This window comes from Struthio camelus, chromosome 26 (genome assembly GCF_040807025.1).
Source record: "Struthio camelus isolate bStrCam1 chromosome 26, bStrCam1.hap1, whole genome shotgun sequence".
Lineage (NCBI taxonomy): Eukaryota > Metazoa > Chordata > Aves > Struthioniformes > Struthionidae > Struthio > Struthio camelus.
Window position 1 is genome coordinate 3,872,239 of NC_090967.1, and position 14,305 is coordinate 3,886,543.

The 14,305-nt window shown below is 50.1% G+C and overlaps 1 protein-coding gene across 7 annotated transcripts in view; it reads left to right on the forward strand.

The window, feature by feature from the left end:
* ADAMTS10 (ADAM metallopeptidase with thrombospondin type 1 motif 10) overlaps positions 1–14,305 on the forward strand; it is an 83,102-nt gene that overhangs the window by 53,493 nt on the left and 15,304 nt on the right. For all 7 annotated transcript variants that reach the window (XM_068919609.1, XM_068919607.1, XM_068919610.1 and 4 more), the window contains 7 exons: positions 741–846; positions 1,622–1,768; positions 3,610–3,751; positions 7,342–7,449; positions 10,633–10,778; positions 11,263–11,326; positions 12,135–12,237. In XM_068919609.1, coding sequence (XP_068775710.1) covers positions 741–846; positions 1,622–1,768; positions 3,610–3,751; positions 7,342–7,449; positions 10,633–10,778; positions 11,263–11,326; positions 12,135–12,237 — 816 coding nt within the window. The remainder of the gene's footprint in view (positions 1–740; positions 847–1,621; positions 1,769–3,609; positions 3,752–7,341; positions 7,450–10,632; positions 10,779–11,262; positions 11,327–12,134; positions 12,238–14,305) is intronic.

The following is a 14,305-nucleotide window of genomic DNA, read 5'->3' on the forward strand; positions in this document are numbered from 1 at the left end:
ACTGCAGACGAGGTGCCTGGGAGGGAGGTTGAGGCTGGATGGGTCGTGGCAGCTGGATTCCTTCCTTTAACAGAGACTGTTCACTTCCCTGACACCACAGAGCAGAGCACAGCCAGCCCACGTCTGAGTTCGTGGGACACTATATGTGCAGAGGGTCTGGGGAACCCGCTGCTGTGATCCAAGGGTATTTCTGTGTTCTTCCACCCTCCAGATGGAGTCAGGTTGGATTCCAGACCATGGTGGTTGGGTGTCAGTCGGAACCCAGTGCACATGGTCAGGTCGGATCATGGATTATTCAGTTATCCAGGCTGCTCTGGCAAGGTTTAGATGCCTAAGCCCTGGTGTTGGCTGGTCCCAAGACCCAGCCAAAACAGACCCCTGGTTGCCCCGCAAGCAGTTCCAGTGTGCTGACAAGGCCTACTTCCCACCTACCTGCACACACAGTCTAGGGCTTGGGTGTAAAATTTGTTCAATGTTAACCTGTCCTTAGCATTTCTGAGCTTGTCATGGTCCAAAGTCAGTTGATTGACAGTGCTGAGAGACCGCGTGCCCATGGTCCATAAACCCCAGGGTCCATCCCAAAGCCCAGTGCAGTTAGTAGGAAGAAAGATGTTATTAACAGGAGGCTGTGGTCAGTGGTGATGAGTGTGAAGCACGTTATTTAGTCCCCAAATGCAACCCATGTCCCCTACAGATGCTCTGTGCTGGCCCTATGTGACAGCTCTATCTGGCTTCCCTAGGCCTAGCCCCAGTGGGCGGGATGTGTGAACGAGAACGAAGCTGCAGCATCAATGAGGACATTGGCCTGGCTACAGCCTTCACCATTGCCCATGAGATTGGCCACACGTGAGTACTGTACCTGAAGAGTTTCCATGGGTGGCCACCCCAGGGGATGGGTCCTCTAGGTTTGTTTCTGCTAGCAGTAGCTGTAACATTCTTCTTACAAAGAAATCCTGCTGCTCAAGAGATTTAGAAATTTCCTCTGTGGTCCATCCAGCCAAGTCAGCCCACAGCAACATCCCTCCATACTCCAAATCTTTACCATGCTAGATCACACACACATGGCTTGGAAGTCCCCTTTTGACATGCTGGGTGTTGACATGTTGACATGCTGTTGGACCACCCTGCCCCTTGTCCTGCCCTCAGTACCATCCAGTATTCAGCGCCACCAGAAGGGCCCTTTTCCCCAGAGATACTTGGGCCTGCCTCTGCAGACTTAGTGAGGATCAGTTCTCAGGAGGTTGGGAAGACTTATTTGTCCCAAGGAGTCGGTCCTTCTGAGGTGCGCAGATCTGATGTTCTGCTTATGTCAGCACACTGTGTTTTGCATGTCACGCCCTCAGGTGTCATAATTTAGAGATGTGCCCTCACTGGACTCCTTGCCAAGCCTGTTCCTTTCATGCAGACTGCCCAGTCTGCAGTAGTTTCTGTTTCTCTGTGAGTGCCCTAGTCCGCTCCGTCAGACTTGCACCTCCTTTTGGTTTTCCAGGCTTTCTTTGGGAGACTGGCCAGTCACCAGCATCTTGTTTTCTGGCTTTTCAGCTCATCCGCACCAATGCAAAAAGTGTGTAAAAAATGCAGCAGTTGACCACGTTTCTATTGCCATGATGATGTTTTCTAGGTTTGGCATGAATCATGATGGGGTCGGCAACAGCTGTGGCTCCCGTGGGCAAGAAACAGCCAAGCTCATGGCTGCTCACATCACCATGAAGACCAACCCGTTTGTATGGTCCACATGCAGCAGGGATTATATCACCAGCTTCCTGGAGTAAGGAATCCATCTCACCTTGCCCTTCCTTCTACCTTGTAAACAATACACATCTCCAACCTCTCACAGTCACTTGTGAGGAGTGGTTAAAGCCAAAGAAAAGCCCCAAAGCACGTAGCCCGTGCACCTTCTGTCTTGCCTCCCAGCACTTCACCCTGTCCCAACCAGGCCTTCCTTCCTCCCTCTAGACTTTCCTGTGATTTGCTTGTCTGCTTGAAGATATAACTCTACTTTCCCTGCAGCTATGAGACCTTTATTTAGGTTTCTGTCTTCCAGAAACTTCACAAAGAAATAAATAGCTTCTGAAGGCATTTGGACGTTTCTGAAGTTCAGCCAGGAATCACAGGGAAGGGTTGATATGGTAGGGAAGGAGGATCTGGAGACAAGGCTCTGGATCTGCGTGGTGTAGGCACATGCTTCCCCACATGCTGAGGAGGAGAGTCTTCAGGTGTGAACGAGCAACTTAGGAGATTTTTGTCCAAAATATATTTAGGATTTGAGAGAATAGATTTAGGCTTCTAAGCCCTAGAATTTGGACATCGTCTCTGCAGCCCGAGAGAGCTCCTTGTCCAGGGTTCAAGCAGTCTGCAAGATTTCTGTCAAAAAACAACCAGTCAGCATCAATGTTAGTGAGGCTTTTGGTAGGACACAGACACTACCTAACAGAAGGACCTGGTAGATCTTGAATAAGAATTGGAAAAAGCAAGTACGTAAGGTCATTATGGCAGGAGCAGTCTCAGGAAGGTCTGAGTAGCAGAACTTAACTGACAAGGATCCGAACTGAGACACCACTGTTGTAATGTGAAAGGGGTAACAAAAACAGACCTCTCTGATGGGCTCCGAAGTGTCCCTCCATCTCAGAAAGTTTGGTCAGAACAACGTGGCTTATCGTGAAATTCCAGATCTAGCAGCTCATATTTGGCCACAGCAAAATCTGTCCCTCTTGGCCTTTGACCCCCCCTGGACTCACAACAGAGCAAAGCACATTCCGTGTACAACGCCGGAAAAATGTAGCAGCAGAGGCTCCCTTGTCCTCAGGTAACCCTGAGAGGTCTCAGCTGGGCTGGCGGAGGATGGTGAGTTTATGTCAGTCTGCTCTGTAATTCGTTCTCACCACCCCCACATGAGAGCGTGGGCCTAAGAGCTTCCTCCATGCCAGTGCTGTGATGTGTGCAAGACCCTGGGACGTGGGGCCAGGGGAGTGGTGACAGGGGCCTTAATTTAAGAAGAGCTTATAGCAGCAAGGAAGCGAGAGGGGAAAACGTACTTCTTGCAAAATTTGGACGTTCCTACAAAGGTCTGGCAGGCAGAAGGATGGGGCTTGGAGAGCGGGGGGCCCTCCACAGTCAGCACCTCTGGCCGCTCTCAATCCTAGCAGCCGTATGGTATGAGGGCAGCCTCTCCACCTACTCATGGCCTGTGCTAACGGTGCGGAGGTCCTGGGCTCAGGCCTGCCACTCACTGTCTGCTGGACTGGACAGCAGACATCCCAGGCTATAAGGACAGCCAGAAATTGACAATAGCCTGCATAATCTGCAGATTAAAAATTCTAGGATTACCTAGGAATCAGCATGTGCCTAAAGTGCTTCCCAGAATCCAGCCCTGAGGACATAAAAGCTCTGAGGACATAGATCGAAAGAGTTTAGAGCGTTTTCTCAGCACTGATTGTGCCTAAAAATATACTTACCAAAGAGGCCTATAGAATCATCTCCAAAAGCAACCTAGCTCTTGAGAGCTTAGCCCCAGGCTGAGACCAGTTTGCTTGCTGCTGGTTCTCAACCATGACATTTTCCTACAAACCTTTTCCAGCTCTGATTCTCATCTCTTGTTCCCCACTCCAGCTCCGGGATGGGATTATGCCTGAACAACGCTCCTCCCAAGCAAGACTTTATCTACCCAACGGTGGCTCCAGGACAGGCTTACGATGCAGATGAGCAGTGCCGCTTCCAGTACGGAGTTAAATCTCGCCAGTGTAAATACGGGGTAGAGAGCCTTCCTGCTTTACTATTGGTTTCAAGGGGGTGGAGGACTGGGGCTATATAGGTCAAAGGGCCATGGGGCCCTTTCTCTGCTGCCCACATTGCTTTGCTGTCCTGCCTGAAATGAAGGGCGCTTGCACATCCCCTGTGAGCTTTGCCTTGTTTCCCTGGGTGAGGACAGAGGAGCTCATCTCACATCTGCAAAGGTCGACCTCAGCTCAGTTTCTGTCACATTAGTCCTATGGGAAGAGTTCTCTGGCCTCACCTAATACTTTGGCTGCTGCTGGACCACAAGGATTGTAGCTGAAAGCCAAGCTGCAGTCCCCTCATACAGACTCCTATGTCACTAGGGGTTAGTTCACAGAGGTATTTTTCGTAATCCTTGCTAGAAGTCATTGTATAAGTCACTGCACACGTAAAATTAGAAAGAGAAACTTCTTAGTGAGAGGTCTTCCCAGGTGAGGCAGGCAGGTGTGTTGTAGATGTGTCTCAGGTGAGGTACCCACCTGAAGTGCCCCAACAATCACATGCTGACATCCCCTGATACTTGAATCCTGGAAACCACTGAAAGGAAAGACTGTTTCAGAAGAAAAGGGTCTTCCTGGAGCTCAGCCTGACCTTTTGGTGTATTTAACATACTGAACATTGACAACTCTATGAGCAAAACAGTGAGTGGGAAGTGTGTGCACTTGAGGGCTAGGTAAAGCATCCTTTTTCCCAAGAGAAAGCAGAAGATCCAGCAATGAGATACACTGGAATCTGTGTTGTCTGATGGACACACATGTATGTATATCCACCCTAGTCTGAGCCCTGGAAAGAAGGGAACACGTCAGGTCAAGTTTTGATTTCTGTTGCAACCATGGAAATCCAAGCCCACCAGTGGTATTGAAGTGATCTGATATTAATCAGTTTATCACCCTGAGTCTTCATCTAGTTAGTTTGGCTAAGAAATAGAAAATGAGACTTTTTTCCTCCTTGTGGTCTCACCAGCTCATCAGTGATCAAACAGACATGGACCCAGGGCCCCAAATCCCAGGCCTCATTTTGAAAAGTGCCCCAGAGCCAGTTGGGAGTAGGACAGATGCAGTCTCACATCATGCCCAGAGCATCAGCAGCAGCAGGAAGGATCTGAGTCAGAATGAAGTGGTTGTGTTATCTAATGTCAGATACTATCGACCTTGCAGTTAGTGTCCCTCCTAATCTGAACCAGAGGCAGTGGAATGGAAACTTTCCACATTTACATGCCTGTTTCCTAGCTAATTTTTAACTTAGGTAGACACTTCCTGTGTATATACAAGGATCACAAGGGCACAAGTTGTCCCTGTGATAACCCTTCTAGCACAGCTTGTCTTGCGTATAGTTTGGGAGAGGTGCGAAGGGCATAAGGGCTCGTGTTTGTGTATGTGAACTTGTGTGAATGTGCACATCCATTCATTCATCCCCTGCCCCATAAAAACAAACTCAAGAGTAAACACACACGGGAGCTTCCCTTTCTTTTTTGGTCTCCTCCATTTCCATGCTAATACAGAGCAGATTATGAACAGATATGATGAAGGTGGAATGAACAAATGCAACAGGTTGAAGTCCTTTTTTTGGTAGACACCAGCTCCTACTTACCAATAGTCAACTTGGCTCTGCAAGCGCAGTGTGGAGGGATAGATGCCTTTTTAAGTAAGTTGGGAGAGACTTTAGGCTTTCACTGGTTAAAGCCAGTTTTAGCTGGGCTTTGCAGAAGGAGTTGGGAACTTAAATCTCTTTGCATCTTGGATGAGGCCGGTTGCAGACTCTGCAGCATTGTCCTGAAGCTGTGTCAGCTGGTGGCACGCTGCTGTTGCAGTCCGGGAGGGGAGGCGAAGCACGCAAATCTCAGGCTCATGTTTTCGCCCCTCTTGGTACCCGCACAGAGGATTCCCAGTCGTTGAGTCAGTTCGTCTTGCCTGGGTATCGGTTACTGTTTAGAGCACAGCCATTGGCGGGGCTGAGGAATTCCTTACTGAAAGGCTAAAACAAGTCTGGAAGGAATGATGAACAGGCTGTTACCTGACTGAAGGCAGGCGGCCTGTGGGAGCTCCATGTTGTCAGGTCCCGCTGCCTTAGGGGCAGGCCGGAAGCCAGGATGTTGCTGCCTTGTCTGGTGTCAGCACTCGAACACGCCAGGTCCTTCAGGCCATGTCATGGCATCAGCGTGCACCACCAGCATGTCAATGGCCCTGGCGTGCTAGAAGCGTGTTAGAAGTGGCTGTGGCTATTTGGACTCCAATCTCACATCTCAGTTTCCTCCATTGACAATATAAACCTGTTTCTTTTTAATACTTTCAAATATAATTTAAGTCACGGCGAGTCGTTTTCTGAGAAACAGGAAGTTTTCCGTAGTCTCATTTCAGTAACTAGAGGAACACGATGATGACCTGGCAAGAAACTCAGCTCTGCTTTTTAGCTGTTGCTTTGCAGTTTGCAGGTGTTGAGATCTGGACCGGCTGATGCAGTAGCAGAGGAGGTTCCAAGGGTCAGGGCTTTCTGATGTAGCAGCTGTGACGAATTTGCAGAGTCTCTGTCATGGAACTAACTTTTGGGTGGTTTTAAATTGACTGGTAGAGGAGATGAAACAGCTGAGGGATGCTTTTGTTTGCTGGAGCTATGAGAGATCAGGATGGGTTGGAGCTCAGGGTCTGCAGCTCAGACAGCTTCCTGGAAAGAGGGTTGGAGGCCTGAATCCGCTTTCGTTCACTGGCTCAAACTGCACCTAGGAGCCAGTACAAGTAGAGAGCAAAAATGCCCACTTCTGGAGCTGCTTAAGGGCTAGGTCAGTTTTTGGCATTATTTAGATTATACTAAAAGCAGCTCTAAATCTACCAGCAGGGCTGTGCCCTTCAGGACTGTTAGGCTGGCTGAAGATTACCAGAACACAAAGTAGCCTAACCATGACCTGCAGCGTGTTCCTATAACAGAAGATGGCAAATTTGACATTAACCGTTTATGCTGTATTTACACTCCAAGGGAGTCTCAGCTTTCCTCAGAGATAGATCAGGACTGAAGTGGCATAGAGATGCTAATGGTTGGTGTTGGGGACTAGCCCTTGCATTTAGCCTCCACAACTAAGACCCAAAAAAGGAAACATTCCTCAGCCTGTAACCCTGGGAAAAAGGGTCGGAGCAGAGCACAGTGGGATTAACTTGGGACTTATTGGGATGTCCGAGGAGATGAGTTGCATGTGACGCAAACACTAAGTTTAGATGCGCAGGGTAGCTGGGGAGCCAATTCTGGCACCTTGGCTCATCGACACTTGGATATCTCTGAAAACCCTCTCCCCAGGAAACGTGCTTGGGCTAAGTCTGGAGAGTGGGTGATCTGTCAGTGGCCTTGGGGTGATTGCCACCAGGAACACCTTGCAAGATTTGTTCTTGGTTTTTTCCCCCATGCTGAAAACACTTCTGTTATAGCGTCCCAACCCAGCTGGTGCTTTTCAAGCACACCAGTGTGCTGCTGCCCCAGCCCTAGCAGCCCCTAGCATGAGTGAATCCTAATCTTGGCTCTGTTTCTTTGTCTCTTTCTTCTTCCCTCCCCCTCTCTCCCCCAACATCTCTCTCTTTCCAGGAAGTCTGCAGTGAGTTATGGTGTCTGAGTAAAAGCAACCGCTGCATAACCAACAGCATCCCTGCTGCTGAGGGGACCATATGTCAAACCAATACCATTGATAAGGGGGTAAGGAAGCCCAGGGCACCGTAGCATGTTGACAATGGGGGGGCTGAATCCCTTTTCCAGTGATAACCAGGCTTATTGTTCACGCTGGGGAGGGCGGAGTTGATTTAAGAGCACCAGCCACCCCATCCTCCTCCCTGCCTCCTGGATCTCGGCACTCGGAGGAGCTCCCAGCAGCTCAGGGAGGCTGGGTCTCACCAAGGAGTCCCAAGGGCCCCACGTTGCATTGAATTACAGTCCTTGCTCCAGTGAGCTTCTTGGTCTCACTTAGGAGGCCTAGTAATACAATGCCAAGCACTGGCTAATGCACTAGACAAGCGTTTTGTTCTTAGGTCTTCTGAGGTCCTTTGGGTGTCCTGAGAAAATGGGTTTGGGGTTTTCCCAGTTTCCTCAGAAACTGCGTTTTGCTGGTTTCCCCAGAAGGGACAATGTTTTCATAACATACTTTAAGATCTACTTATGAAAAAAATGCCTAGGCAGGCAGGTGTTACTAAACATTAATTTTTCACGCTCACCTGAAAGAGGAAGGTAGAAATTGTCATGACCATTCATTTTGAAAGTGAGTTTTGACTTGACAGTTGCTCACATCTCTGCTTTCTCCGCACCTCCTACAGCCATTTGCACCAACATAAAGCAAGTGTGAAACACTTAAAGCTAAGTGACTCATACTGCCTTTACAAGCTGTGTATAATAATTGGGACAATGGAGAATCAGGGCTGGGACATTCTCCATAAAATGGACATGTGTTTTTCCACTAGAGGAAAAATAATTCCCAAGAAATTCAAGAGTAATTTCAAATCCTTAAGAAGTTGGGAAAACTCATGTACAGGAAAGAGGATGGCTTTGACAAATGCATTACTCTTTGTAAACAGTCATCTTGAACCACAGGCAGTTCCATCTGAACCTGAGAAAAAACTTCTTCACTGTGAGGGTGACTGAGCACTGGAACAGGTTGCCCAGAGAGGCAGTGGAGTCTCCTTCCCTGGAGATATTCAAAACCCGTCTGGATGTGATCCTGGGCAATATGCTCTAGAGGTCCCTGCTTGAGCAGGGAGGTTGGACTAGATGATCTCCAGAGGTCCCTTCCAACCTAAACGATTCTGTGATTCTGTGATCTTAGCTCCGCTGGAAATTAGACTGAAAAGGATTAAACAGCTCCTGGGACTTAACTTCCCTGCTGTTTGAGATTCGCCATATACAGTGGGATATTTTTTGTACTAGTGATCTTTCCTCCTGGTAGTTCCTACTTTTAAATGTCTGTTTTCCCTCCACTTACTAGTTGTCCTTTGAACTAGGAGTCTTCAAATATCGAAGGAAGAGTGAAGTGACAAGTAGTCACAGCCCCCAAGACTGATTGGATCTATTCCCATTTAAGATATCAACTCATTTTGAACCCCCAGTTACCTTCCAGTGCCTCAATATGTCCTTTGGCATTAATTCAGGCTTCAGAAGGGGTTTGATATCCTTGGGTGATACCCTTGGGTGAAAGAAGATGCGCCTTTATATTAAGTTTCTGCCTCTTCACCAGCTAGAGCTCATGGCTGATGGTCTGTAGGATATATGCTCCCTGCTCTTGCCTGCCGGGTGAGCCTTCAGACCTCAGCAGTTTGCTAGAGCTGCTCTTTGAGGTCTGCCCTAGCTTTTCCCTTTTCAGCTGGGGAAAACAGGGAAAGGTTAGGTCATATAAATTATTTGAGCTATGCAAGATTAGAGGAGAGATAGGATAAGTTTCTGTGCTCTGCCATGTGACCTGGGGAAGCAGCTAGCAGGGAGAGAGAAGACTGAGCTGAGCTCTATCAGATGGAGGCTGTTCACTACATCCCCGACCCTATGGTCGTTTTCCCCTCCCAAATTCTCCTTTTTTTTTTTTTTAAAGCCTGTTCCCCCGGAGCCATTATGACTTCACCTGTGTTACTCTGAGAAGTCACAGTAGATGACTTTGAGAGCCAGCTCTGGGGGTAGTTTCCCTTGTCCTCGAGGTGCCCCACAGCAGCCCAGCTGCTCAGATAGCAGGTTCATGGTCTTGCTGACTCTTTCCCTGCCAAGTTTATGCTTTGTTTTGGTTTTTGTTTTTTTCTCTCTCTCCCCCTCCCCCATTATCAAGCGCTTGTTACACGGGCTGTGGTCAGCACAGTGGTTGTGTGGATGGCCTTTTGTTACTCGTCCTCTGCCTCCCCATGACTCCCTTGAATCATATCTGATCACACAGCTGACATGCGCATGTTCGTGCTGTCTGCAGGGGAGCAAGCCAGGGTCTGCTCTGGCTCCTGTGGCTAGCTGCCAGAGTGCAGTGGCAGATCTGATCCTCAATGCTCTCAGGAGCCCCACGTGCATGGTGGGGTTTGCAGATGCTGGGCAGACTCCTGGGTCCTGCCAGGACAGGAAGCCAGGATACTGAAGCAGCAGTATCAGTCTGTTGAGTCTGGAGCTGTTGCAAGCTGGGACACCGAAAGGGCCATGTTCCTTTGTATGGGATCCCACCTTTTGAAAACTGCTGGTACGCAAGGTGGTTGTTAGCTAAGTATCTTGGAGCTGTGCTGTCCACAGAAAACCTGGCTCAAAAGGAGCCAGGAGAAGCTGTGCCAGCAGCTCCAGGGTGGGTGATCAGCTCCTGAAAGGAGCGCACAGTGGTTCCTTCCTTCCTGGGATTATCTGAACCCCCAAGGCATGATGTCCGGCACTGTGCCCAGAGGAACTGCAGTGGGTCTGGCGGTGTCCAGCTTCTTGCAGTGTTTGACTCCAGGGGGTGCAGGACACTTTCCAGATCCAAAGAGAATATTTCATATACATGTTTGCATGAGCCTTCCTGGTAACCCTGAGTGCACAGCATGTACAAATGGTGATAACTGCGTGGAGGGTGAATGCCCTCCACGATGGTGAACTTTGCTCCAAGGCCAGTGCAGCTCAGATTTTAGTTTTCACAGCCAGAGCCCAGCCATACACCTCCATCTTCAATCCCTGGGGAAGCATGGAGCTGCTCAGCAGCTCAGCCCAGTCTCTGGTGGCCAGGCCCACCTCCACCCAGCTCAGGTAGTGACCCAGTGACCGCTCACTACCTGGTAGATCCTGACAGGATCAAATCAGATCCCAGTACTGAATTTTTTCCAATGTTTGGCCTGGGCCAGGGAGCTCTCTGGAAGGAGGAGATCATGTACTGAGGGTCTTTGAAGCTCTGTCTTTCCCCAGTGGTGCTACAAGAGGGAATGCGTGCCTTTTGGCACCCGACCAGAGGGTGTGGACGGTGCCTGGGGAGCCTGGTCGTCCTGGGGCGAGTGCAGCAGGACATGCGGAGGAGGGGTATCGTCATCCATTCGCCACTGCGACAGCCCACGGTAGGTGTATGTGCACACGGCCACCTAGTCATGGCCCTGCCCTATCCTGGCTGCACGGCATCGCTGTTCAGATGAGCGGGAAGGTGTCAGCCAGGTGCCTCAGCAACACCATGCTCACTCCCTGGAGGGGCCTGGGGAGAAATGAGTTTGCCAGGTCTCAGCTTCTGTGTTCACATCAGAGCTCTCCCCGTGTGCTTTTTTCAAAGCCAGCTTGGCACTGTTACATTTGGTGCTGGCACTGCAGTGAGCATGGGCAGACCCAAAGCCTCTTGGACAGTCCCACCCTATGCAGCTTGCAGTTGAGTGCCTGAGATCTCCTATGAGGCTGTGCTTCTGGACTAAGCCCCTCCAGGCAGGATCTGTCCTTGCACCAGAGCAGGGCTGGGAAAAGTCACTGTGTTCCTGTGGGTTTGGAGCAGCTGCCAGCAATAAATGTGGCTCATTGCCCTGAGCTGTTTCTCCCATCTCGTTCCTGATTCGACAGGCCCACGATTGGAGGGAAGTACTGCCTGGGAGAACGGAAGCGCTACCGATCCTGTAACACTGATGTAAGTACCACCGGCCACAGGATGTTGTATGGGGCTCCCAGGATGATGCTGGGGGCTGGGTGCAGGCGAGTCACACTGTGCTGGAAACAATCCTGCAGTGGGGGAAGCTGAACAGGACTGCACATGCCTGCGCTGGCTGCAAGCTGGTTCAGCAAGCGGGTGGGTAGTATGTACCTGCAGGGCCTCAACATCAAGAAGGGGCCCATGAAGATAAAAGGGAAACAGTGGGAGATCAGAGACTTCTAGCGCTGCCACAACAGTGATTGCCTCTTGCATTCCACGAGTCCAGGCCTAGTCAGGTGAGAGAGGCTCACTGCAAACGCTATTCTAGCACCCACTTCCCAAGGCAGGGGGTTAGGCCTCCTGGGGAGCCAACAACTGCACTGCAGCGAAGCTGTACTCAGAGCATGGAGAAGAACAACTAAGCTTTGGCCCCAGAAAATGATCCTTTTAATGTTCACAGGTTGGTAGTAAAGAAAATAGATGCCTTCCCATTGCTTCCCCTGGGCTTTGTGCCTGGCTTTTCACGTGCGTCACTTACGCAATTGCTTGCAAGAACAAGTGTTGTTATCTGTAGATAGACCGGCTGGACCCCAGTGGCCCGTGCCATTGGTCTTTAAATAAAGTTAAGCTTTGCAAGAAGGATGCTCCTGCTATTCTGTAGCGTTATCCAGTTGTCAGGGCTGAAGTCCATCTCCTTGAAGGGCTGGTTTTGGTCACTGATGAGAGCCCTGTAGCAAATCCTGCCTTCTTAGCAGGTAAGCCAGACTCTCTGCTCTCCACTGACCTCCTGATTCTGTCCTCACAGGACTGCCCTCCTGGTTCCCAGGACTTCCGAGAGCTGCAGTGTGCTGAATTCGATAACGTCCCCTTCAGAGGGAAGTACTACACCTGGAAGACATACCGGGGAGGTGAGTGATTAGAGATGGTTTGCTGCTCCTCAGAGCATCTCTCGGCTTCAGCACTCAAGCAGGCAGAGCTGGAGCAGTCTTAAGGCTTCGGTTGCCCCCGCTCTGCAGGGGCAGCTCTCACAGTTCCTACCAGCCTCATGTCTAAACTCTCTGGCAAGCTCTTAGTCACTGTCTCCATTCGCCTCCCAGCCTGGCTGCTCTGTATTGCGGCACCCAAGTCCTTGTGGTGCGCTGCCTCTCCGTTGCGTGACTGTGGATAAGGGCTCCTTCCACAGACAGCTGGCTCCCAGCACTGAGACACGACTGGCCTGTCATGCCCTTGTCCTGGGTCACATAACTCTGTGCAATTGCTCTTTAACTCCTTGGCTCTGCCAAAACCAATTCCAGTGACATTGGAGCTGTTTAGATTCTTTCCTCAAGTCTAATTGTTTCCTTAATTATACAGTGAAGAAATACAAAAGCAGACAAGAAAAAGGTGTTGTAAAAGCAATGTAAACTACTACTCTGTTTTGTCCAGCACTCTGTCCCTGCCAGGGTCCCGTATCTGATGGAGCAGAAAGAAAAGGCAGCTCTCCCTGCCCAGGCAGGTAAAGCTTTCAGCTCCAGCACAAGCGGGAAGGGATCCGAACTACCGGATCCTGCAAAGAGCAGTGCCTCCCTCTTCCCCGAGGTCAGTCCTAGCATGTCCCACAGAAGTGTCTAGCTAAGCAGAGGGGGTGGGAGGAGGTCTCCGTGGCAGAAATCTCTTAATAATGAGAAAGAACAGTGCGTCTCCTTCATGTAGTTAATGAACTTGACTGGGGAAATCCTTCGCAGCTGTGTAAATAAGCACACCTCCCAGCGGGGCTCCTGCAGCCGGAGCAGATGTGCTGAGGCTGCAGGGGATGGATCAATAAAAATGTAATAAAATCGCAAAGCAATAAGTCACATAAAGACCCCAATGGATTCCAAAATGGAAAATAGCCCCGCAAGCTGGATCTGCCCTAGCTCAGACCTCTCTCTTTCCCCCGCTGAGAGACAGGCATGACCCCATGGTCCGAGTGCAGGCCTGAGCCCAGCAAGCTGTTGGCCAGTTGCACATGGGTCCCTGTGTTTCAGTCTGGCCCTGACACTGATTTTTGCTTTGGCTCTCAGAAAAGTCCTTTCCTCTCTCTCTGCTTCAGCTTCCTCTTCCATAAAATTAGGTGGTAAAACTCATCTTCCTCGCAGAGGGCTACGTGCTGTGGTGCATTCATGTTTTGAAGGGATCTGGGTGTTCTCTGTCTCAGAAGCTCTCCAGGTTGGCTTTGGATAATGATGATGATATTTAGCAGTTAGTTAGGCCTTTTTTATTCAGAGTCAAAGGGTATCACAGTCTTCCTCTGTAGTGATATAGGTAAGAAAACTGAGGCAGTAAGCAAGGAAGTGATTTGTACGTGTTCACGAAAACAGAGATGAGCTGGAACCTGCATCTCCTCTGCCTGGTCTGGGAGCCAAATTCCTGGTTAGGAGAACCCATCTGCCACCTTTGAAGAAACTGCATACTGAAACCCACCTGTCTAGGATCCGTCAACTAGTGACTCCTGCCAGGTTTAGCAGCAGCCTCGCTCCATGGCCTAGACTGGACTCTCAGATCAGTTGGGACCATGGTGGCCTTACGGCATCATCACTGTTTTCCTCCCTATCTTGGGGAGACTTCTTTGCCCAGGTCTGACCAATCTGGCAGGACCTTGGCACCATGGGTACTTGCCTCTTTACTTGCCAGTGGCATTCTGTGCTATTTGGTGTCATCTGGGTGTCAGAGGCGCATCTGAGGAGGCAGCAGTGATTGTCCCTTGCACGTCCGTCCACCTCTGCTGTGCTGTAGACCAGACACTCCTGGGGAATGGCCGTTCCCTGGTGGCTCTCTGAACGTGCGCCCTCTCTTGTCTTCCATTCACTGCAGGTGGTTATCTCTCAGGGCCCATGTTTTTCCTCTCCAGACCTTGTGCTAGCAGGCATGCCAGCCCTGGCAGCTATTGGTCCCATCCCCCAACCCCAAACCTCAGTGAAGCTATGAGGGTTGCAGTTATCTCCCTCATTCACCGCT